At 35.5% G+C, this 22,164-nt stretch overlaps 1 protein-coding gene across 4 annotated transcripts in view; it reads left to right on the forward strand.

Moving 5' to 3' along the window:
- The window catches only part of PAPOLA (poly(A) polymerase alpha), a 43,825-nt gene extending 21,872 nt beyond the window's left edge, over nt 1-21,953 (forward strand). Inside the window, exons 12-22 of one of the 4 annotated variants that reach the window (XM_041476144.1) lie at nt 474-558; nt 4,982-5,035; nt 5,811-5,930; nt 7,384-7,493; nt 10,195-10,316; nt 11,313-11,455; nt 12,775-12,872; nt 15,349-15,569; nt 15,946-16,008; nt 17,616-17,690; nt 19,773-21,953. In XM_041476144.1, coding sequence (XP_041332078.1) covers nt 474-558; nt 4,982-5,035; nt 5,811-5,930; nt 7,384-7,493; nt 10,195-10,316; nt 11,313-11,455; nt 12,775-12,872; nt 15,349-15,569; nt 15,946-16,008; nt 17,616-17,690; nt 19,773-19,868 — 1,187 coding nt within the window. In that variant the 3' untranslated portion in view covers nt 19,869-21,953. Of the gene's footprint in view, nt 1-473; nt 559-4,981; nt 5,036-5,810; nt 5,931-7,383; nt 7,494-10,194; nt 10,317-11,312; nt 11,456-12,771; nt 12,873-15,348; nt 15,570-15,942; nt 16,009-17,615; nt 17,691-19,772 lie in introns of all 4 variants that reach the window. The other 3 variants (XM_041476142.1, XM_041476143.1, XM_041476141.1) reach the window with 3 other exon arrangements.
- Nucleotides 21,954-22,164: the final 211 nt, after the last annotated feature.

Raw genomic sequence — 22,164 nt, forward strand, 5'->3', positions numbered from 1 at the left:
GCAAGAAGTAGATTTGATGCAGGGAGCAACTACAACTAGCTTTCTCAGATAGAGCACTACCTTACTGACTGTTTCTTTGCCTTGTAAAATGCCTTGCACAAGAGGTGATTCAATACTGTAAGGGAAAGATCTGTTGTCTTTGAACTGAATAGTTAGTGTGGCATATGCAAAAAAACCGAAATGGAGCTGTGCTACGCTACAGAGCAAAAATATGTGAAATAAGCAATCAAATCAATTAACATATGTTTCTACACAGATTGAGTTTTTTTAGTAATATGGTTTGTTTAACTAATGACCAATGAAAGTATGACTGAATTATAAATCTTGTTGGTAAATTGCTGTGAATTTGAAGGGAGGAAGTAATTCTTAGTAGATTTTGCTTAGTTAACAAACTGTCTTTACTCTGGTGACTAAACTGTATTTTTAAAAAAAAAGTTTCAATTTTTTTTTTTTTTTTTTTTTTTATAATTTAGGTCTTGCTATCACAGATGAAATTTTGCTGAGTAAGGCAGAGTGGTCCAAACTTTTTGAAGCTCCAAACTTCTTTCAGAAGTACAAGTATGTATTTTATGGCATGGCAGAATCTTTTAAGTTTATCAGTTGAACTACCTCATAATGCTCTGTAGCACAGGATCATAAATACACATACATTAGATGTCCAAAGTTTTTGTTAGGATTTTTTTCTAGTGTGGGAGAGAGAATACACTACTGTCCTTTCTCTTGGAAGGTATATAGTATCCTCAGGTACTTTTTTGTGTCTTAAACCTGTATATCAGAAACCAGTTAGTCCCTGAGCAGATATTTAGAATGTCACCAGTTAACTCTAGAATTGGCATGCCACCTACCAATAACATTGAAGAAGTGTCATCTGGTTTGACTAATAGAAATGTTCTTTAGTCCTGTCAGTAAGCATTCTAAAAATGGGTCTTCCCAAGAAAAAAGATGATAAAAGAACTTATTCAGAAGGTCAGTCCTTAAATGAATAAGTGCTTGAAACTGTGTGTTTTCTTCTGACAATATAGTCAACAGTTTACTCTGATAATAAAAGATATTTTTGCAGTTGTGTTGACTAACTACCAGTTGTACTAGTTACTAATAGATTTTTTTCATTAAAGCTTAAGGCTCCTGGATGTTACATTAACTCACACCTAGCTTTTCTAATTTTGTAATGTCTCTGAGGGAAATATGGAAATTCTCACTTTACATTTTTAGGGTTTCTAGTAATATGCTTGTGGGGCAGAAGCTTGTTAAATGTATACGGACTTGCTGAAAGTTGTATTTTTATAATAAATATGGATTATTAAAATATGGACTACATCTTCTTTGCCCTCAGTTGAAATTGGAGACCCATTTTTCTTGAATCAAGATCAAATATATTTTACACTTGTTTGTGTTGGGTGGTTGGTTGGTTTTGTACTAATCTAAACAAGATTGAAATATACAGTTCCCCCATTAAAAGAGACTGATGACCTTCATAATGTGTCTGTGTTTTGTTTCTATACCTTTTGCATGATAAAAGCTTTAAGACATTTGGATGGCTTTTATGTTGTTCCTTGGAACTTAAGATTGAAAACATTTAAAAAAACACTGTTATATTATTTTTTGAAGTAAAAAATGGGCTGCAGACAAATCAGTTTCTGTTCAAGAGGTTGCTAATAAGTTCCCTAGCACATTTTCTTTGTTTCTTTCAAAAGTAGAAAAAAATAGGAAGCTTTTATTGTCATTTGAAATAATCTCCATTTTAATGCAGGTTTTTTTTTGTGTACCAGCTTAAGCCATTTTACCAGGTGTTGCAATAAAATCTTCTCTTGCTCAACATTATATATCCAGGTTTTCTGTTTTGCACAAGATATCTTTGCTCTAATTTTTTTTAAAAGTATGGAATGGTATTATGGAGCCTGCTTTAATTCAAATTACCCAGGATTTTCTCTGTTTTCCCTTAGGTTAATTTTATAATTTTGGTTAGTAAGATTTAAAAAGTAAATAATTGTATGCAGTCATCTGTATGCAGTGAAGTCAGATCTCTTGGTCAGTTCTGCATCTAAAAGTCTTTTGAATTTCTTTTTCCCTCTTCACACTCTTCTCCTGTTTAAATTGTAGATTGGCATTTTCTGCTGAAATTCATAGCAGTGTGTAATGCTCTGCCAGATAAGAGAACATCTGATCCTTGCTCTGAGACAAACGTTTCTTTTAATCTCTGAAAGCATAGCTTCTGAATAGCTCTAAATGGCAATTAGTTGCTGAATATCTGTTGTTCATAATAACTTTTGACTTGCTGTCTGTGTTTAAAATAAACCTCAGTGATGTGTGACTAAGGAAATCTATAGGCTACTGCATACCTGCATAGTAGGAGCAGATTAGAAATTAGGAAAACGAGGAAATCTGCTTTTAGTTACTTACTTTTTTTCTTACTTTTTAAATGTCGGCAATTCCTTGGAGTTAGGGAGTTGCAACATGTATTATCTGCCCCTTGTGTAGATTTAAATTTTTAGAAGGGGAAGGCAATGACAAAGAACGTTTAGATAGGGTGTTGTACAGGGAAGGGACAAGAATTTCAAATGGATATGAGTTTGAAGTGTTGCATGAGAAATGAAATCCTTATAGCTTAAGACCAAGAGAGTAGGGTTTTGAGAGAAATAGCACTCACTTAAAGAGCTCTAGCATATTCTTTCTATGTCATTAAGAGATAATTCTGCTAAATAAGTGGAATATAAATATATCTTTTAAAAAGGTGGTTTAAATTCTTGGCTTTATAGGACTGTAAAGTGCTTAATAAAAGTCTATTTCCCAGACAAGTAATAAAGAAAAACTGAAATTAACATGTTCAGGTGTTCTCAGTTGGTGTTTTTTGGGGTTTTTTTTTTAGTATTTTTTTTCCCCTCCAGAAAGTAATATGACTCTAATTTGGGTATTTTTTTAGAAATACTTGTGTTAATAATGTGTTATAATTCCATACTATCTGCATTAGGTTATTTTTATGAAAATAATTATGAATGGAAGACAGTGAGAAAACATCCCAGCCCCCAAACAACACCCCAAGCTGATGCAGTTCGGAATAGTACCCAAGTCTGAAAGTTACCATTGAGAGGCAGAAGCTTAAGCTAAGATCATTTTTTCTTTATAATGAAGTGATAGATACTTTGAATTACACATGAGCTTTGTGCTTAAACTGTGAATGAGGCACTGATAAAAAATCTTGCCTTAGCAAAATTTAGCAGTGAGACTGTGGACTCTTAAAACTAAGGGTATCTTAATTTTTAACACAAATTATTTAATTTTATTGAAAATGGTACTAGGAAACTTCTAGAGAATAATTCCATCTCAGCACTAACAGCTGGTAGGTGAGTGAGGAGAAATTGTATCTTTTTTCTTTTTCAGCAAACACTACCTGAGCAAAAATAGTTAATCATCACTTACTTTTTCATAAACAAGGCTTAGGGTTTTTTCCTAGGTGCTTACCAGCTAGTTTGAGTCTTTTAGAAATAGCCAAATTACTTTCTTTTTATGTCCTTCTTCAGAAGCTTGTTTCACAGGGATGCTTTTAATAAGTAACTGGAAAATCGGTTTCTTCAAATATTTCCAGGTTTGAAATTTGTCTTTTTTCAGACATGGTTAAAAATATCAAAAAGCTTAAACGTTGTCATGTCTACTGAATGAAACATTCTGCAAGTGTGCAATGTGTGTGTAGGAATTTTACTGAAAGTGTAGTGCTCCTTAGAATAAACCAATATTAATAATCAGTAGCTTCTCATACAGAATTAAAGGTCTCTTCTCTTTTTCCGTAACATTTTCCTGTGAAGCAGTTAATACTGCCAAAATGCAAAATGAATAGGTTATTTTATCTCTACATTGTTCAGAACAGGGAAGAAATTTCTCCAAATTTCTCTCTTGCAGTTCTGTTGTTTCATTGACATCCTCTGACTGAAATCAGAGGACTGTAGCGTGTGGCAGGATTTTGGCTCTTGCCACCTAAAGATAACTAGAGAAACGTGCAGCTGCAAATTTGATTTGTTGATTTGGATTTGCTGATGTGATTTGAAGGCCTGTGGTACCAGAGAACTCTGTACCAACATAGTTTTCCAGTGTCATTGACCTTGCTTTCCTCTCCATGAGCTATATGCTAGGGACTGGTCTCTTGTGTTACTACTGTTCTTTAAATCCTGCTTGAAGGTACCTAAACATGCCATATCTGTATAGAGTAGCGCAGCACTGCATGACTTAGGATGTTAAAGACTTCCCAGCTAAGCTTCTGAAAAACTTGTCTGTAAGAATGTGGGATTGCCTCAGTGCCCTCATTAGGAACTCAAGCTAAAAGTAATCCTTTCCATTCTGCTGTCCTTGGATTTCTTTGTTTAAAATACTGTTTTTGTTTTGTGTACTGTCTCTTTGAAATCTGTTTACAGTGGGTATACACTGACTATCCTGGAAAATAATTGAGAGTTTAAGAATTATCATCAGAGGAAACATTCCTTATAAAGTTTCAGATAAGTGTCTTCAGAGAACTCCAAAATGCAGATACAAATTTTTTAAACCACATTTCATAGTGTTATTTTGCATTTTGAGCAAATGTGTATGTGCTAACCACTCTTCTCACTATTCAGAAATAATGTTGCAACTAAGACAGCTGACAAGTAAAGGTAGTTGTGAACAACTTTTCTCTTGATTTGTAGTCAGTTAAATCCCTGCTCTCATAAGGTGTTGAAATATTTCAACTAGTGCTACATTCCTAAACTTTTATTAAGGTATTACAGTGGAATTGCAAAAAATTCCTAAATGCCAAAATATTTTGAAGTCTGTTAGTCATACACTTGCGACATAGCCTCTTTTTCTACTTAACAAGCTTAATTTAATGTAAGGTGTATACTTAAGTGAGTAACCTGTATTTTACAATGTAGAGTTTACTGCAAACTTTTAATATTAAGGTTTGAATGTCTAGTTTTAGAAATATCTATAGAATAGCATATTGTCTTTATCTCCAAAGGCATTATATTGTACTTCTAGCAAGTGCACCGACAGAAAAACAGCGACTAGAATGGTGAGTAATCCTTGAGATTTAAACAAAAAATAAAACCACCACCCCCACCCCCCAAACCAAAAGCAGCACCTCCCTTCCCCTCCACGATCAACCTTGGACAGGGAGTATGTAGTGTATCAGGTGTCTTCTTAATGAATGAAAGTGGAGCTTCAGTGTTTCAAAATTAAATGGATAAAGATTGTAGAGTTCTAAAAAAAAACAAAAACCAGTAAAAATAAAAAACTGGGGAGTGAAGGCTGTTGCTTGAATTTTTCCTTAACAGGAGTCTCAGGCTTACTTTACAAATGCCATGTGCATTTTTTTAAAAAAGCATTGTCAGGAGGTATGTTTTCAGTCACTTGAAATGCTGTTTCTCAAAACAAAAATTCCCCTTTCCCATGTTTCTGCTCTTTTATTAGTGAAATTTTAAGACTGGCAAGTATTGGGAATTATTTCACCTCTTAAATTTATCATCTGAAGCCAAAAGAATATTGGATAAATATGTGGCAGCTCTTTCTAACTGCCTTTTACTTGTTGTGTAATGTCTTGTATTTAATTCCATTTGTAAAATCAGGCTGCAGAGAGAGCTGCAGGGCATTCTTAAGCTTCCCTTGTCAGCTTTTGTAATGCCTTAACTGAAATTATTGATCTGAATTAATCTGACGTGCACTAATTCATTAGTAGTCTCAAGTATTAGTATAAGGAGAATATTGAGGATTTTATCCTGATACGTGATGTTAGAGACTTCTATTATTTCCTGTTAATGAGATCTTGTTAATAAATGACGTTTATACAGGGTGGGCTTGGTGGAATCAAAAATCCGTATTCTAGTTGGAAACCTGGAGAAGAATGAATTCATTACACTGGCTCATGTGAATCCACAGTCATTCCCAGCACCCAAGGAGAATCCTGACAAGTAAGCAAACCCATTATCTTCAATTAGTATGGAGAAACTAACTTAAACACAATTTCATTAATAAATAAATGGACATTTTTATAGAATCTTAAAAGGATCAATTTTTAATGACAGCACCTAAAGGCAAACAAATGATGCTCAACTCTTCTTAAGTAATATTTAAAATAGTTACTATTGAAATTAGATACTCTAATTCTGTATAAGAATGTCTCTAAATCAGAAAATAAAGGGAAATACATTTTTTGTTAATAACTGTATTAATTGCATAATTTCCTGCCAACCTGTAAAATTTACTGCTATTTCGTTGATGCTGTTTTAATTGTTAGGAAGCACAGAGAATCTGAGAGAACATCAGGCACTGTAGAACAGAGCTCTTGAGTAACTTAAGTTCATTTCATGTTATAAAACTTAGCAATTGGGATGAATATCATTGAAATCATAATGGCTGTGGTTAAAATCTGTCAGGTTGTGGAAACAGTGGAGAGAGAGTATCAAGTGCTTCGGATTGTTGAGGATTTTAAGTGTTTTTTGACTCCTTCCTCCCCCACTCTAAACAGCTATTGCAGGTGTGTGGGGGCTGAAAACTCTTCTAAGACTTTATTTCAAGACAACATTGTAATTAATATGTTAGGAATCATATTTTTGTGTGAAGTGCGAGAATGGGGGAGCAATTTGTTTTTACTGGGATACATGAAAAGCCTTGTTACCCTTGCACAGGGCCTTTTCCACACATGAACTGCTTCAAGTACAGTATGGGGCTACTTTTTTTTAAAGAGGTTATAGAGTTGTTACACGTGTGTTCCAAGTAAAATTGGACTAAAGCAGGCAGTACCTCCTCAGCACCAGTTTAGTGGGTGGATATAGCTACAACTGCCTGCATAATCCGAGGCTCCAATTAGCTCTTATTTCAGGGGACTTGATTCAGAAAATACTTCCAGCAAAGGTTGTCTTCCCAGTGTATACAAAGGACATTCTTTCACCATCCCATGTGAAGGGGAGCTGTCAAAGGGAGGGTTTGAACTGAAACCTGCAGTTTGTGTTCAGTTACATCTAAGAAATTTGAACATTGAAGACACGTTCAGGTTGCAAAATGGAAGTTGTATAATAGGTTCTAATTACTTTCAATGCCTTTATAGTTGCTATGTCTAGTTGAGAGTTGGTTATTCTCATGCTAGGAGCTACATGAGAGTATCTATATGGGAACAGAGTTGAATGGAGTAATCTGCTGATAATCTTAGTTCATTTGCTGGAGGTAGATGTGTAGTGCTTAATGACTTTTATATAGTGAATGAAAAAGGAGTATTGTTAGTCAACTTGGTTTTTGCCTTTCTATGTCCAGTTTCTTATTGCTGCTAGAGCTAGAAAGTACAACTGTTGTCTGTTGCAGCAAATAACTTATTAAGCTATTTAATTCTGTCAGTATTACATGGCTGTTTTGTATAAAATTTTCCAGGGAAGAGTACCGTACAATGTGGGTGATTGGATTGGTGTTTAAGAAAACTGAAAACTCTGAAAATCTAAGTGTTGATCTTACTTACGACATTCAGTCTTTTACGGACACAGGTGAGTTTTGCTTTCTAGGTGTTCTGGTATTAATAAACTCATTGAAGTTACTGACTTTGCTCAAAATGTAGTCTGTATTCATAATGCTCATAGTAATAGTAGAATTGTATCTACACAGAGGGTTTCCGCTGAGGAGGTAGGGGTTTTGTTTCATGAAACACATTTTCAATGCTTTTCAGTGTTCCTAAATCTAGTTAGGATTTAGACTAATCACTTCAGACTAATCTCATTAAAAGTGAGAAAAATTATACACACATGTTGCAGATCTCACTAGAAGTGTGGTACACTATTTTGTAATCTTTATTAAATAGTTGAATTAGTTATCGTATGCAAGCTAGCCCACTTAACCTCAAAAATTTTGACAATAGTTTAAATATTTTTGCTATTTGGTGTAACTAAATTTATCAGTGGAGTAACAACATATCTTTTATTCCATGGTGTTTCATACTAGATAATTGATTCAGTAATCTTTACTTTCATGTCTGACACTCAGTGGAGGAGAGCTTTTTGACTTTCTGATGTTTACTTTTTGATACACAGAAATAACTTAGTAGACACAGGCAATTTTGTAAGCAAAGAATTGGTAGCAGCTGCAGAGTGTGACACCAGAGTGTCAGGAACAGTAGCTTTGACAAATTTATCTAATAGATTTACAGGGTTTTTTTTGTTTTGTTTTGGTTTTTTCTTTTTTTAATTTTAAACAAGCAACAGTTGAGGCTCAAATATTCTGTGTTTACAGTGCTGAAGGAGTAAGTTCCAAGTGTTACCTAATGCAGCCATGGTCTCTGAATTTCTAAGACTCAGTCTGAGGAAGCAAGCTAATTGAACACCTTGGCCCTCCTTCCACCTCACACCCATGAATGCAGTAAACATATAGGCATATTTATAAATCATGACAAGGTTTCAAAGTTGTTTATTGTCATATATAGCTGCAGAGGGGCATCTCTTTCTTGAGAGTTGAAATATTTATTGTAATTATTAGTGATGAAGGTGAAATTTTAGCAACTATAGGAACATCATTCTAATTTTTGAGAATTTTGAGAAGATAATACATTGGCTGCTGCTTTGAAAGAGGGAAGGAATTCAGAAGTTAGTTTCTCATGTCTTTCATTGTTTATAAACAGATATTTCAGTAGTATACTGGTCAGATTTTTGGTGTGAAAAGACTAAAACTTGCACTTAAAATTTTTGATGTGATTTATTTGCACTATATTCCTGAAGTTTGTCTAAATAGATGCACTTATAAGTGGAGTAGCATTTCATCAAGATCCTTACAAACTGTGATGCACAGTTTTTGATTTGTGAACATGCGTCAGAAGTAACAATCTAGTAAACTATTTATGTTTGTGTGTTGTGGGTTTTTTGGTAATCTGAAACTAGTGCGAGCCTGTCTTCATTGTTTGTAATTCAGCCTAAAGACTTCTTTGCCCTGTCTTTTGGAATAGATCCTGAGATTTTATTAAAAGTAACTAACTATTTTCCATGATAAAGAACAGCTTGCTTTTTAGTGGGAGCAAGGGGAGGAAGAGAGACATGTAGAGTGATCTAGGTTTTCAGTGTATGGAAACCTTGATAAGTTCTAATGTCAGGAATATGGAATGCTTTAACAGTGTCTGGTTTCATTGAGCACGCTTCTACCTTAGCTGTAGCCGATATAGCTTTTTACAGAGAGGTTTTATGAGCTTCTTCAATACCAAGTAGTGGTGCAGTATTTGCTTTAATACTCAGTATTCATTGAGCTCTTTGTGTGCCTCTCTCTTAAACCCTTTTTAATTACCTGTTCACAGCCTATTCAATGAGATTGCTCAATGTTTGTAGAATAGACAGTGAATCAGAGAGATACCTCTTGAGTTTTTGTATTTAAGAGCTACAGAACCATTTTTTATTCATACATTTGTCCCAGCTTTTGTTCAGTGTTGTAGAGATAGTGTGAAAGAACAACCTTTTCATTTTTACCTGGCTTTACTTGAACCCAGCATGCTGGGTTCCAGCGCAGTTCTTGTACTAGCACTTACCATGGTGACTTTCCAGAAGCAGGTGTTCCAAGGTGAAGAGAAATATCTTCTCATACTAGACAAAACTAAAAGAAGCAAATACCAACCAAACAAAACCACCAAGATGACCATACAAAATTAAAAAAAAAACAAAAAAACACTAAAAAACAGAGCAACAAAAAAGCTCAAGAAAACAGAAAAAAATCTAAACATAAATTACTTCTGTATAAAAATTTAGTGATGAGTGAGTTGCCAGAGTAATTTTAATACATTAGGTGGCAAATGAGCACTTAACTCCTGAATTAAAACCCACTTGGTGAAGGAGCTGCATAAATAAAATCACCTGCAAAGAAAATAATTGTATGAAAATGCTGTAATTCTTATGAGGAAATTTTATTTCCATCTTTAGTCCTTTTGAGATGGAGAGTTTGCTTCAGAGCTCTTACAGTTAAAACTTGTTGAAAATACAGTGTGCTTGCAAGACATGTTTCTTGAAAACCAGGTCACCTGTTTCCAAACTAATGTTCGTGTTTGTACTATCAGTGCTGGCATGGTAGGCAGTTCCCTTTCTTCCTCCAGAACAAGGAAACATTATTCTTGTTCTTGAGGATAATAAGTGCTCTGAAATGCAAATTCTTTCTGCCTGGGCAAGTAAGTGGACTTTGCAAAATGCTTCAGTATGTGTTAATGTTATTCTAATTGTGTAGTTTATAGGCAAGCAATAAACAGCAAGATGTTTGAGATGGATATGAAGATTGCTGCAAGGCATGTGAAACGTAAGCAACTTCACCAACTGCTACCAAATCATGTGCTTCAGAAAAAGAAAAAGGTAAACTTCTCTAATATATGAGAGCAATGAAAATGCTATTGCTCTCAAATTTTTGGTTTACTGATTTAGGTTTACTTAGATTTTTAGGTTTACTAATCAAGGAATTAAAATCACATTTTGAGATCCTAATTTTACCTGCAAATGATCTCATTTGAGTGTAGCAGTATTACTAGATGCACTGAATATAATACTAGATTTCTCAGAATATCAGTAGTGTGGGTGGTGTCTTCTTGTCTGGCTGGATAGTTTACCTGTGGTCATATATGAGAATGATAGCATTAGTTTTTAATTAAGATGTTGTGCTGAATTGTTGTTTAGTTTTAGTCAAGTCAGTAAGAAGGGGTGAAACTTTGAATTGAACAATTCAGTCTGTTTCACAATCCCTACTGCTTTGTATTAGCTTAATCTGAAGGTTTGCTTGGATTTTTTAATAGCTAAACCACTGCTACATATTCTAAGTATAGCTGAATAACATGCTTTATTTCTATTGCTGTTTTATATTGAATGCTGTTTTAAGGACTAGGAAGTCTTTATTGACACCAAGTGTAGATCTGTTTCAGAGAACAATGTAAGTATGAAGTAATATGTCACTTAAAGTAGTAGTACTATGTCAGGAAAGGGTTTTTCTTTTCCACGGACTAAGTTCAAATCCTCTTTAAATTCTTTTTGTGTACATCAGTTTGTTTTGATGTACATCACTTACTTTAAAGTATTTCTAAGTCCACAAAACCAAAGAAATTTGAAATAAAGCTGAAAATATAATCATTAAGTACAGTAACAGTTTGTTTTTGAATGTGGTTGGTTCAGACAGACCTGTACCAGAGCTGTGAACATGAAAATGTCAGTGCTTGTAGTGAGAGGATAGTGGATTATTTACATGTAAAAGGATTTGAAAACTGTCCATTTAAGTTTGCATTTTTAAATAACTTGAATTTCTGATGATTTTTAAACTTGTATTTAGACTAACAGAATTTTCCTTTGCCTTGTGGCTTGCAGCACTCAACAGAAGGGATCAGGTTGACAGCTCTGAATGACAGCAGCCTAGACTTGTCTATGGACAGTGATAACAGCACGTCTGTGCCTTCGCCTACCAGTGCTATGAAGACAAGTCCGTTGAACAGTTCTGGAAGTTCTCAGGGGTAATGGAGACTTGGAGTCTTGTTGCTGCTCTGTCTTCCTGAATTACTTGTGTTAAACACATGCCAAATACTGCACACATGTGATGCCACCGTTACCATGGTGGGAATGTTCCAAATTGGATGGAGATTGTGAACACTCTTATTTCAGTTCGAGTACTGTAGCAGAATTTGGGGGATAGGGAGCATGGTGCTGGACTTGAGATGAGGAATTATAAAGTTGGGTAAAAATGCTTAGAAGAAGATGATGATAGAAAAACTTGGGCCCTGCAGTAGGAGGCAGTGAGAAGTAGTGAGCAGATAGTTGTGAGGGTGAGGGAGTATTTTGTGTTTTGGATCCAAGTGTAAGACAGTAGAGAGGTTTAGATTTTCTGTCTGGGAAATCAGTAGTGCTCTTGCTGTTAGTGATGGTACCTATGCAAATTAAGCATAGGAACATAATTTCCCACTAGTTTCAAATTGTACATGTTAAAGTTTACTTAATACTAACTTTCTGTATTAAGTCTTTTTCTACCTTAACTCCAGTTTACTGTACTTAAGCGAGTGTACTCTCTTTTTTCAAGGGTCTCATGTTCATCTCTTTAATACACATAAGTTATCATCAATCTCCCACAGTTCAGCAGTATTGCACATCTGTTACAGGATGTGTGTAGGATGAAATACTTAGTCCTTTTGACAAGAGTTCTTTTAGTTAGTCTTCCTTGGTAAATGGTTAACAGTAGTTGATACCACTATCTGCGCTATTGAAATAAATCTGTCTTACCTAGGATGTCACAAGTGAAGTGGAAATTGCCCTTGGCTGATTTTAGACACACACTGCTTCCCAATTTCTTGATGATGGAAAAGGGATCATTTTTGTGATTGGTCACTTGAAGCCCCGGGCCTTGTTTTTGATGATTTTAGTCTGAAATTGTCATTGTAACAGTGTGTGCAAATTAAAACCAAACTTTTTATTCTGGTCCTTCTACAGTGATTTCTTTTTCATCCTTCAGTAAACAGTTGCTGTGTTTTCCCATACTCATTATTTGGGTGGGCACTGCCTGAATTTTTGCCTGTCTTTTAAATACAGCCTTTTTCTGGTCTCAAAACTGTCATTGAGTGATTTAAATTCAATATTTGAAATAGCTTCCATTGCTTTTGTTTGATAGTAGATTGCCAATGCTCACTTTTACCTTTTTACTGGCATAAGTTCTGCTCTGTAATGTAGGTAAAATACCAGCTGTGTGTACTGGTCACACATATGATGTGATGAAAGGCTGATCATGTAACACCATAGCTTTACTAATGTCTTCAGCATTTCATGATTTTTCTCTTTTTAGCAGAAGCAGTCCTGCGCCAGCTGTAACAGCAGCATCTGTGACCAACACACAGGCTTCTGAAGTCACTGTGCCACAAATAAATTCCAGTGAAAGCTCAGGGGGTAAGGAAAATGGCGTAGCATATTGTTTCTGTTGAATTTTTGGTAATGTTTATAAGGCAGTTTTTCTTCCAGCTTGAGTCTTCTAGTCTTTGCATAACACATGCTCTAATGTGTTCTTCATACACATAGTTCAATAATTTCTTAAGGATTCAGAAGATCACAGAGGAATATTTGCTGTGATATTTACTTGTTTTATTCTTAGAGGTTTATATTTACCATTCACAATAGCAGTAGTGTTCCAATGACCTAATGCAGGTCTGTAGTTTGGTTAACTAAATGAGGAAAACATTATCTGAAGCTGGAAGAACAATTTTTATATTTATTTTTAATTCATTTTGTAGTTAAACTCAAGGTGGTTCTGTACTGTTTGTATGAAGTCTGTCCTCCCATGTTCCCGCTCCTTGTGCTTCATGAAATTGATTCTAGGAATGCAGAAGACTCAGATGTAAGCAGAAACACATGTTCCTTACTGATGTCTGTTCAGATATGTCCCACTGTATGTGCTGACTTTATCCTCCGTTTTCTGCAAGAAAAAGTTCACTTTACTTTAAAATAATTTTAAAATTTCATTCTTAAGTCAAAGAATAAAAGCATCTGGTGAAAATACTTCCTTAGAATCAGCTACTCTTCTTTTTTGATGGAGCTTTAGTGTACAAGGAGCAAGTCAGAAATAGATGGAAAAGGGGAGTGACTGGTTAGTCTTTCAAAATGAAATCTCTCATTCGCTCTTGACGTGTGGCATGGTTTAGTCTTACTTCTCTCTGATTTTTATCGTGTCACAGGTGCTTCACTGTGAGTAAGTTTGTCCATGAGCACTAAATGGAGCTTAAATGGCGTGACTGGTTTTTGGATTTGGAAGCATATCAGAAGTTGTTCATTCTTATATTTTGGTTAATCAAAATGTTAATCACCTGATAGTTGTTAATGAAAAATTTCCTCAATGTATTTTTTCTCATCCTGGAGCATCTCCCTATGTGCGCTTATTGGTTTGAGGTAGGCAATTGATGAGATAGAGCTTTGTCATATGGAGCATTTTTCAAAAGGATGTATATAATATTAATTCTTTATCTGATGCTCTGTGATGACTTCATATTTGTCACTGGATAAGCTAAGCTGAGAAATGATAAACTTAATTTCTGAGTGAAAAAGGGAGTATCAGATTGCTCTTGGATTTGATTTAATGCAGTCTTGGCAATGCATATATATAGCTGAGTACAGAAGCAGTAGAATTTCCTTAGGTACACAAATACTACAGCTGTATTATACAGAGCTCTGTCTGAGCTCATATAGTCTGCCTTAAGCAGGGTTAATTAGGCTAAGCAGAGTGTCATTGCCATGGCTACCCTATGTCTGGTACAGGAATTCTTTCTCAGAATCATGTGTTAAGGGCTTGGAATGGACCTGAAAGATGATCTAATCCCAACCCCTCCTGCAATGGGCAGGGACACTTCCCACTAGACCAGTTTGTTCAAGGCCTAAACTGACCTGGCTTTGAACACTCTCAGGGTCAGGGCATCCAAAACCTCCTTGGACAACCTGTTCCAGTGTCACAGTACCTCACACTAAAGAATTTCTTCTAATACCTAACCCAGATTCCCCTCTTTCATTTTGTGCCCATTGCTCTTTGTCCTGTCACTACAGTTCCTGACAGAGAACCCCTCTTTGGCTTCACTGTAGGCCCCTTCTGGTGCTGGAAGGTTGCTGTGAGTTTTCCATGCAGCCTTCTCTTCTTCAGGCTGACCAGCCCCAATTTTCTCAGCCTGTCTTTGGAGGGGAGGTGCTCCAGTCCTCTTATCAACTTCATGGCCTCCTCTGGACTTGCTCCAACAGTTCCATGTCCTTCTTATGTTGGGGACACCAGAACTGTACACAGCACTCCAGGTGGGGTCTCACAAGAGCAGGGTAGAAGGGAAAAGTCCCCTCCCTTGACCTGCTGCCCACACACTCCTTTGGCTGCAGCCCAGGGCACATTTGGCTTTCTGGGCTGTGAGCACATTTGCCAGCTCATGTTGAGTTTTTCATCAACAACTGCCCCCAATTCTTTGTCCTCAGGGCTGCTCTCAGTCACTTCTTTGCCCAGCCTGTGGGTGTGCCTGGGTTTGCCACAACCCAGCCACAGGACCTTGCACTTGCTCTGTTGAACTTCAAGAGGTTTGCATTGACCCACCTGTCCAGCCTGTCCAGATCCCTCTGGATGGCATCCTGTCCGTCCAGTGTGTCAGCTGCACCACACAGCCTGGTGTCACCAGTGAACTTGCTGAGGGTGCACTCAAGCTCAAGAATGAGCTTGAAATTAAACTGTGCATTGTATGCACACTTGTTGTTCCAAACATGATGCTACACCATTAACTGTACCACTTCCTTGATGCCTGCTTGATGTCAGGGGTTTTGATTAGAGACCAAAAATACCAGTGATTGAGCTAAAATGATTGTGTCGATTCATCTTGTTCAAGGTCTTTAAATTATTTGTCCATAGGTACTTCAAATGAAAGCATTCCTCAAACTGCCACACAACCAGCCATTTCTCCACCACCAAAGCCTACCATCTCTAGAATTGTTCCCTCAGCGTATCTATTAAATCCATCACCAAGAAGTTCAGGAAATGTTGCAACAAAAATGCCTAGCCCTGTCGCAGCAGTGAAAAGGACATCTTCTCCCCATAAAGAAGAATCTCCTAAGAAAATTAAAATTGAAGAGGTATTTGAGATTTTGAGATCATACCATAGCAATGTTCAAAACTTTGAATATTCATTTCACCCAGGGTGCTGATTCGCATATTCCAAGTTTCAGATATTTCCTACTCTGACTGCATTGCTGCTTGATGTTTTCAGCTTGCCAAGGTGTTAGTATTTTTATTTTGTTGATATTCATTATGTGACACATGTACTGCATTAGCACAAGTGCTTAGAATCTAGATTCTTATCTTAAAAATAATTATTTTGGTAAGCCTGTAATATGCTAAGTCTTCCAACTAATTCTGTCCTTTTAAACACTTTGACCTTATTTTCTTGTTGATTTTTTTAAAAACATGATTTTATGATTTGTAATAGTTTCTGTGTTTGCTTTTCAGCAGGATGAAATAAGTGAAGATACTAGCTGTATAGATTTGAATGAACATGAAAAAATGGAAACTAAGGTATATATCCCTAGACTGTATAATTTTATATATATTATTTGGGAAAATTACTGTGTTTCTCTCTAGGAATGACTAAAAGTGGGTCTATATCTAGAGTCTCCAGTAAAGATATCAAAAGTATATCTTATTGTTTTAATGTTTGTCAGTATTGATGGAGTCAATGGCCTGCTGCCATGATAAGTTGAGCCCAAATCCATACTCTCATAGCACTGTCATTTCTTTGCTGGTCATTCATGTGGGATTAAGCATGGTAAAAAAATCAATCATGATATTTGTATTTCAGTTTGTTAAATTAGATTAAGGATGTGTCAATGTGCCATGTTTTTCCTGCATCCCAAACCTGATGTATGTTAATTAGTGGAAGAACAATTGTCCTCAGTATTCCATTTGGACTTTGCATGTTGGGCTGAGCATCCTAAAGCAAGCCACCTTGTTCACTTTTTAGATAGACCTTTCAAGTGATAGTAAGTAAATCTTCTGTGCAAGTGAAATTATTGTGTGAAGTTACAGCATACTGTTTGGGGACTTAGGAGATTCATTGTGCCTCTCCAGTATCTTGTAATTAGCAGACAATTTTTCTGCCTTAGTGGTGAACAGAAAGGGTGACAGACTCTTTTTAGCCTTATGATAGCAGCTCTCCAGTTGGAGTTTTGCAGATTTTATGGGGCACATTCTGTTGTCTCTGGAATACTCTGGAAGTTATGCTTATGCATATATGTAAGTTCTTTGGTTTATAGCTTCAATGGCCATAAGCAAGAATTTGTATCTTGTTAGGCAGTCACCTTGCAATGTCTCTGAACTTAAGACAGGTGAAGGCAGAAATACATGTAAGCACTTAATCCTCACTTCAAAAATAGATCCACTGAATACAGATAATTATAAAAGACATAGGTAAGCCTGTTAGTTTTTATTGGCAGTTTCCTGTAAGTCTTTTTCCTTAATATCTAGGGAAGGAAATGGTGGAATTAAATTTCTTAAATTATCATAAACACAGGTTTTCATCTATTGGAATGCATTCCTTTTTTTAGGGTGTGTTAATGGTACAGTTTGAGCTAGCAGACTGTTTTTATTAAAATGAGAATGTGCCATTGTCCTGCTTTAGTCCTGTAGTCCCACTGTTTCACCTGCAAATCAGTCTCTGACACTCACCTATTCATTCAGAAAGCTGATTCAACCCACTAAAGCAGCAGGAAAACTTTACTGGCAGAATGGCAAATGCTGTGGAAAAGCTGTTGAATTTTTAAACAAATTCTGTAGCTTTTCACATGATCTTCCTTGATAATACACTTTTTGTCTTTAGTGAGTTGAATGACATGTAATGTTTTGCCATAGGAGTCTGTATAAAAGGTGTTAATTGGTTAAACAAGTGACAGCTGATAAGTTACATAGCTTGTGTTGATGTCAAATCCCTAATAAGTGAAACATTCTCCAGTGTGGTGATTCCTTCCTAAAAGGAAGAGTGTCAACGCAGCAAGCATCAATGCTTGCATTTTTCTTTTGCTATATATGCACAATGTAAATAATTCTGGAGTGCTGGGTGTTCTATATAAGTAGCTCACTGGAAGTGGTGTAACTGTGGTTATGCTTTTGTTTTGGTTTTTTTTCAGGAGCAAATTGAGACAGAAGTGAATGTTAATTCTCAAACAGAAACTCTTCAGACAACTTCTCTGCAAGCTCCTCAGGTACTGTTTTTAAAAGCAATACTGCCATGTAATGTGTTTATGTGCTAATCTGTGGTGAAAGAATTGAAACTGAAATTAGTCCAGATGTTAAAAATAAATGTATAATTTTAAATATAAATCCATTTTATGGTAAGCTACCTGTTGTTACTGTCACAACTTTTGTGGTTTAGATGGTCATTGATCTTATTGAATGTGCATTGTAGCTAAACATGTATGGCTTGCCATATTAACTGACCGAAGCTGGATTCGCTCTTCTGAATTGTGCCTTCAAAGTAAAGGGCTCAGTTTATTCCTTTGTGTTTTGCACATCCCAGAATAATCCTTTCTAACAAGGAAACAAATGCTTTAAATAGCTGCTGCTCAAAGATATCCAGGTAGAGGTTGAGGATGTTTGAAATGTAACTTCAGATTCTAATATTTGGTACAAGAGACAAGTTGTAAGTTTGTCACTCCTTAGCCAGCTGGTGTTAGCAGTGTTAACACTGTTTTCAAAACAGTAAGAATTCTCTACCATGCACTTAAGTTTTTGTTTCTAGTATTGTAACAACTTTCAGAGAGCACCTTTGCTTCTTACTAGCATTTTTAAACTTCTCTTAGTGCTCTGCTGATCAAAGTATCACTATCAAGCACTTTATGCACACTTGAATGATTAAAGTATGTGTAGCGAACATGTTGTTTGAAAATAGAGATTGTTGCAATAGTAATAATGGTATTTCTTACTGGACATTTTGAACTGTATGAGCAGTACTGAATAAAGATAGCAAATTGTTGGCAAAAACTGTAGACGCTACATGGACTTCCTAAACTGCTTCGGGGAAGTTTTTAGATCATTTAGTAAGTACACCAATTTTATTTTGTCTGTTGTTGTGGGGGATTATGTAAAGCTTTGTAGCCTTTTTACAGATTGTATGGTTGTTACTTCAGCAAAAGTAATCTGGAAACTACAAAGGATGGTGAGCCTCCTCTGTCATTTTTCAGTGTTCTTGTTGGCTTTGTTTAAAACAGTGCCCATGTTGCAGAAAATAGAAACATGGCAAACTGCAGATCAGTACCAAGTAGGGGGCTGGTTACTCGGGGCAGGGGTGATGCAAAGCCCAGAGCTATTTTGTCCTGGGACCCTGCTACTTTGTGCAGTAACACATCAGTCAATGTTAACTTGACTGATTTATTTTTAATAAAGCAGCAATTAAGAGCAGTCATTTTAATGCAGTTTTCCCTGTGGATCAAAGATACCTTATATAAATTTTGAACATTTATAATGTAAGAAAACATTTTATGATAAATGATGTGGAGTATTGCATAATAACTGGGTTATTGGGATGGCAAATAATGTGCAACAGTGAAAGTGAAAATACTTAAAAAAAAAAACCCGCCCCAAATTTAGAGAGCCTGTACAGCAAGTGAGAAATTAATGAACTTCATTGGATCTTGGGTGTGTTTCTGTCTTTTCCTTTTGTTTTAGATATAATTTTTCTGAATGGCATTTAAGTCTTTTAAGTGAGGAAAAATTGTTGAGATTAAGGTGGAATTGTTAACACATTCATACAGTACCTTTTTAGCGTTCGTAACTTTTTTTTTCATGTAAATCTCAACCAATATGAAAAATTGGAAATTTGATTGTAGAGTTTTTTAACAGTCTGGAATGTATGAAGACACACACTTTGGATTGGGAACTGTTTTTCATCACTCGTCTGTAAGGAGAGAGACTTAACACTGAATTGTTAAGAGGTGTTTTTAAATACTGAACATGTAGATCAGATAGTTGATGTTACTGGTCAAGCATCCTTATTATATGGATGTTTTACTATAATACAGGTTATTAGTAGGTCCAGCTTTATCTGCAGCACTAGCTAATTTCTTGGCAGTTGTCAAAAAAAGAAAAGAACACAAACATTCTTCTAGAAATTTTCCTTATTAAGGACTCTGTAGGCAAAGGAAATACCTGCATCTCTCTTTATAATCTTCATGTATTCCTAAAAAGTCTTCTAAAGATGTTTGTTTTGAAAGTTAATGCCAATTACTACAATATTTTCTTTTTGTATTTACAAAGTTAAAATACAACCAAACTTCTTTTCTTTTCAGAAAACACCCAGTACAGACCTTTCAGATATCCCTGCTCTTCCTGCAAATCCTATTCCTGTTATCAAGAATTCAATAAAATTGAGATTGAACCGGTAAAAACCACCTCAGGGGTCCATAAACAGTATCTGCCAACTCAACCTGTTGTCTTCTAATGCTAGAAAAAAAAGGAGAACGGAGGGTGCAAGACTAGAAAATAATCGCAAATGGATTTAGGTATATGTTGTGCACTTCCCTTTCTGGACTAAAGTCGCCGCTTGATTGGAAGTCCAGGTTAGTATGTGAAGCCAGGAGTACAATTAATGTGTTAGCAACAGTTACATTAAATATTTCGAAGGATTACTGCCTTTAAAAACATGAACACTATTTGTAGCCATATTTGACATTCTGATTGAATTTGTTTGATGCATTGTTTCAAAATTGAGATAAAACTGGCATAAGAATCCCTTAAATGCACTTTTATGTACTTTTTTATTGGAGTATGACTAATTTTAGATCTTTAGCTGATAAAATTTCATTTTATTGAAGAGTCTCTTCAATAGTAGTAATTTGCAAATTGGATGACATTCTGTGATATACTATACATTGAAAACAAAGTGTATAGTATATTTAGTTCAACTGCCATCAAGCAGCAGTAAGTCTTTAAAATGTAATGTCAAATCTTGGGGTCATAAGACGTAAGTTGAGGAAGTAATGGGGAAGTTTTGGTATTGGTGGGACATGATTAAGGTGTGGTCTACTTTTATTTATAGGATTCTTTTAAGGTGCATACAGATCAGCAATCAAATAGTAAATAAACTTTCTTTTGACCTAACTGAACTCCTTATTCCCTTTTTGTATCCCTTTATTTCTTGGGAAAATATTTTGCATTTACTGTTGGGTTTTTTTTTTTTTTTCCCAAATTATTTTTTCCGCTTGTATGCACCATATAGAACAATAATTATTTATACAAAATAAAAAGAAGCCATGTACTCATTTGGGTTCCCCCCTGCCCCTTACCTAGTTGTAATACCTTGTGGGCCTCTAGGCACAAATTCAGAATTTGTCCCATGACTAAACTCTTTAGGTAAATATTGTGTGCCTGTGAAATACACCACCTGTCTTGATGGCCTTTGAATCACTAAATATGATTTTTGTACACTCCATAAAGGTCCCGTATGCATTAAAAAGCTTAAAATTTTAAATAAAGGCAAAAAGATTTTTCCCTAAGAATTTTAACCTTTTTATTTTTAGATAGTTAATCACAAGTAGTTTTACATACTGAACAACACCAAATTTTTAAAAATCATATTTCTAGTAAGCACTTGACATCTAGTAAGCTCTCTTGCTCCTATTTTTTGTTCTTGTAGTCCTATCAAAAAAGTAACAGCTTTTTCTTTTGAAAGAACTGAAGCTCTCATGGCAAAGAACAGTATTTGAGGAACATGAGGGATACCAACAGTAATACCAGATGTAGATAACAAACTTCATGTTACTATTACTTAAGTCTGAAATATGTGGGATGTCAAATCATACTTCCCATACTTTGATTAGCATGTTTTATGAACTCCCTTCTCCCATTGTGCTCCATCCTATTACACATGCATCTTTCATGTTACAACTTAAATTACTTACACTCTCCCCCTTATCCTTCTAAATTAATTCTCCAAAGTCAGAGTGTAGCTTATCTTTTACTTAGGCTGTGCAGTAACTGAAGGGTTTTTTTTTTTTTTTTTGCCATTTGTCTAAGATGTCTAGTATACAATATTTCTCTTTTCCTTGCCCTGTGCAGCCTGCTGTCGTCCACCCCCCAAAGAAGGTTATATCTTAACAGTTGAAGTGTACAAGCTGTCTGTGTATTTTGTGTAGCTATGGAGTTTAGATCGAAATTGCCAGGCACAAATTTAGTCTTGTCATTTTGTTTACACATCGGAAAATCTTTTTCGTTTTATTAAACGTTTCATGTAACTGCACCCAAGTTTTGCCAAGCTGGAAACTTGGAACCTTTCTGTATAGTGACTTTTTAATTCTAGTTTTCATAACCTGGAGATCAGACTGTTGCTTTCGCATGATGTACGTAGTGTCTCATGACTGGAGTTTGCTTTGTTTTATAGTATCTGTACTCCTTGTATTTTTCAAGAGCTATTTTGTAAACAGATGATGTATTTCTCCATTGAAAACACAATAAAAAACAGCACAATCCCATGGTTGTCTAATTTTTCTGACTGTACTAAATTGGTTTTACTTTTCTTAATTCTTACTTAGCTCTTAAATTTTCTGCTAAGGCAGAATATGGTATGGCCTAAAGGAAACAGAGTAGATAATGCTTATTTAGAGAGCATTCATTTATGTGTGCTATAAGAAGTGGAAATAACACTCAGAAGGATGTTGGGTTCTAGCTATTAAAGGGAAAGAT

The sequence above is a fragment of the Pyrgilauda ruficollis genome, unplaced genomic scaffold (assembly GCF_017590135.1).
Source record: "Pyrgilauda ruficollis isolate IOZ18807 unplaced genomic scaffold, ASM1759013v1 scaffold38, whole genome shotgun sequence".
NCBI classification, from domain to species: Eukaryota; Metazoa; Chordata; class Aves; order Passeriformes; family Passeridae; genus Pyrgilauda; species Pyrgilauda ruficollis.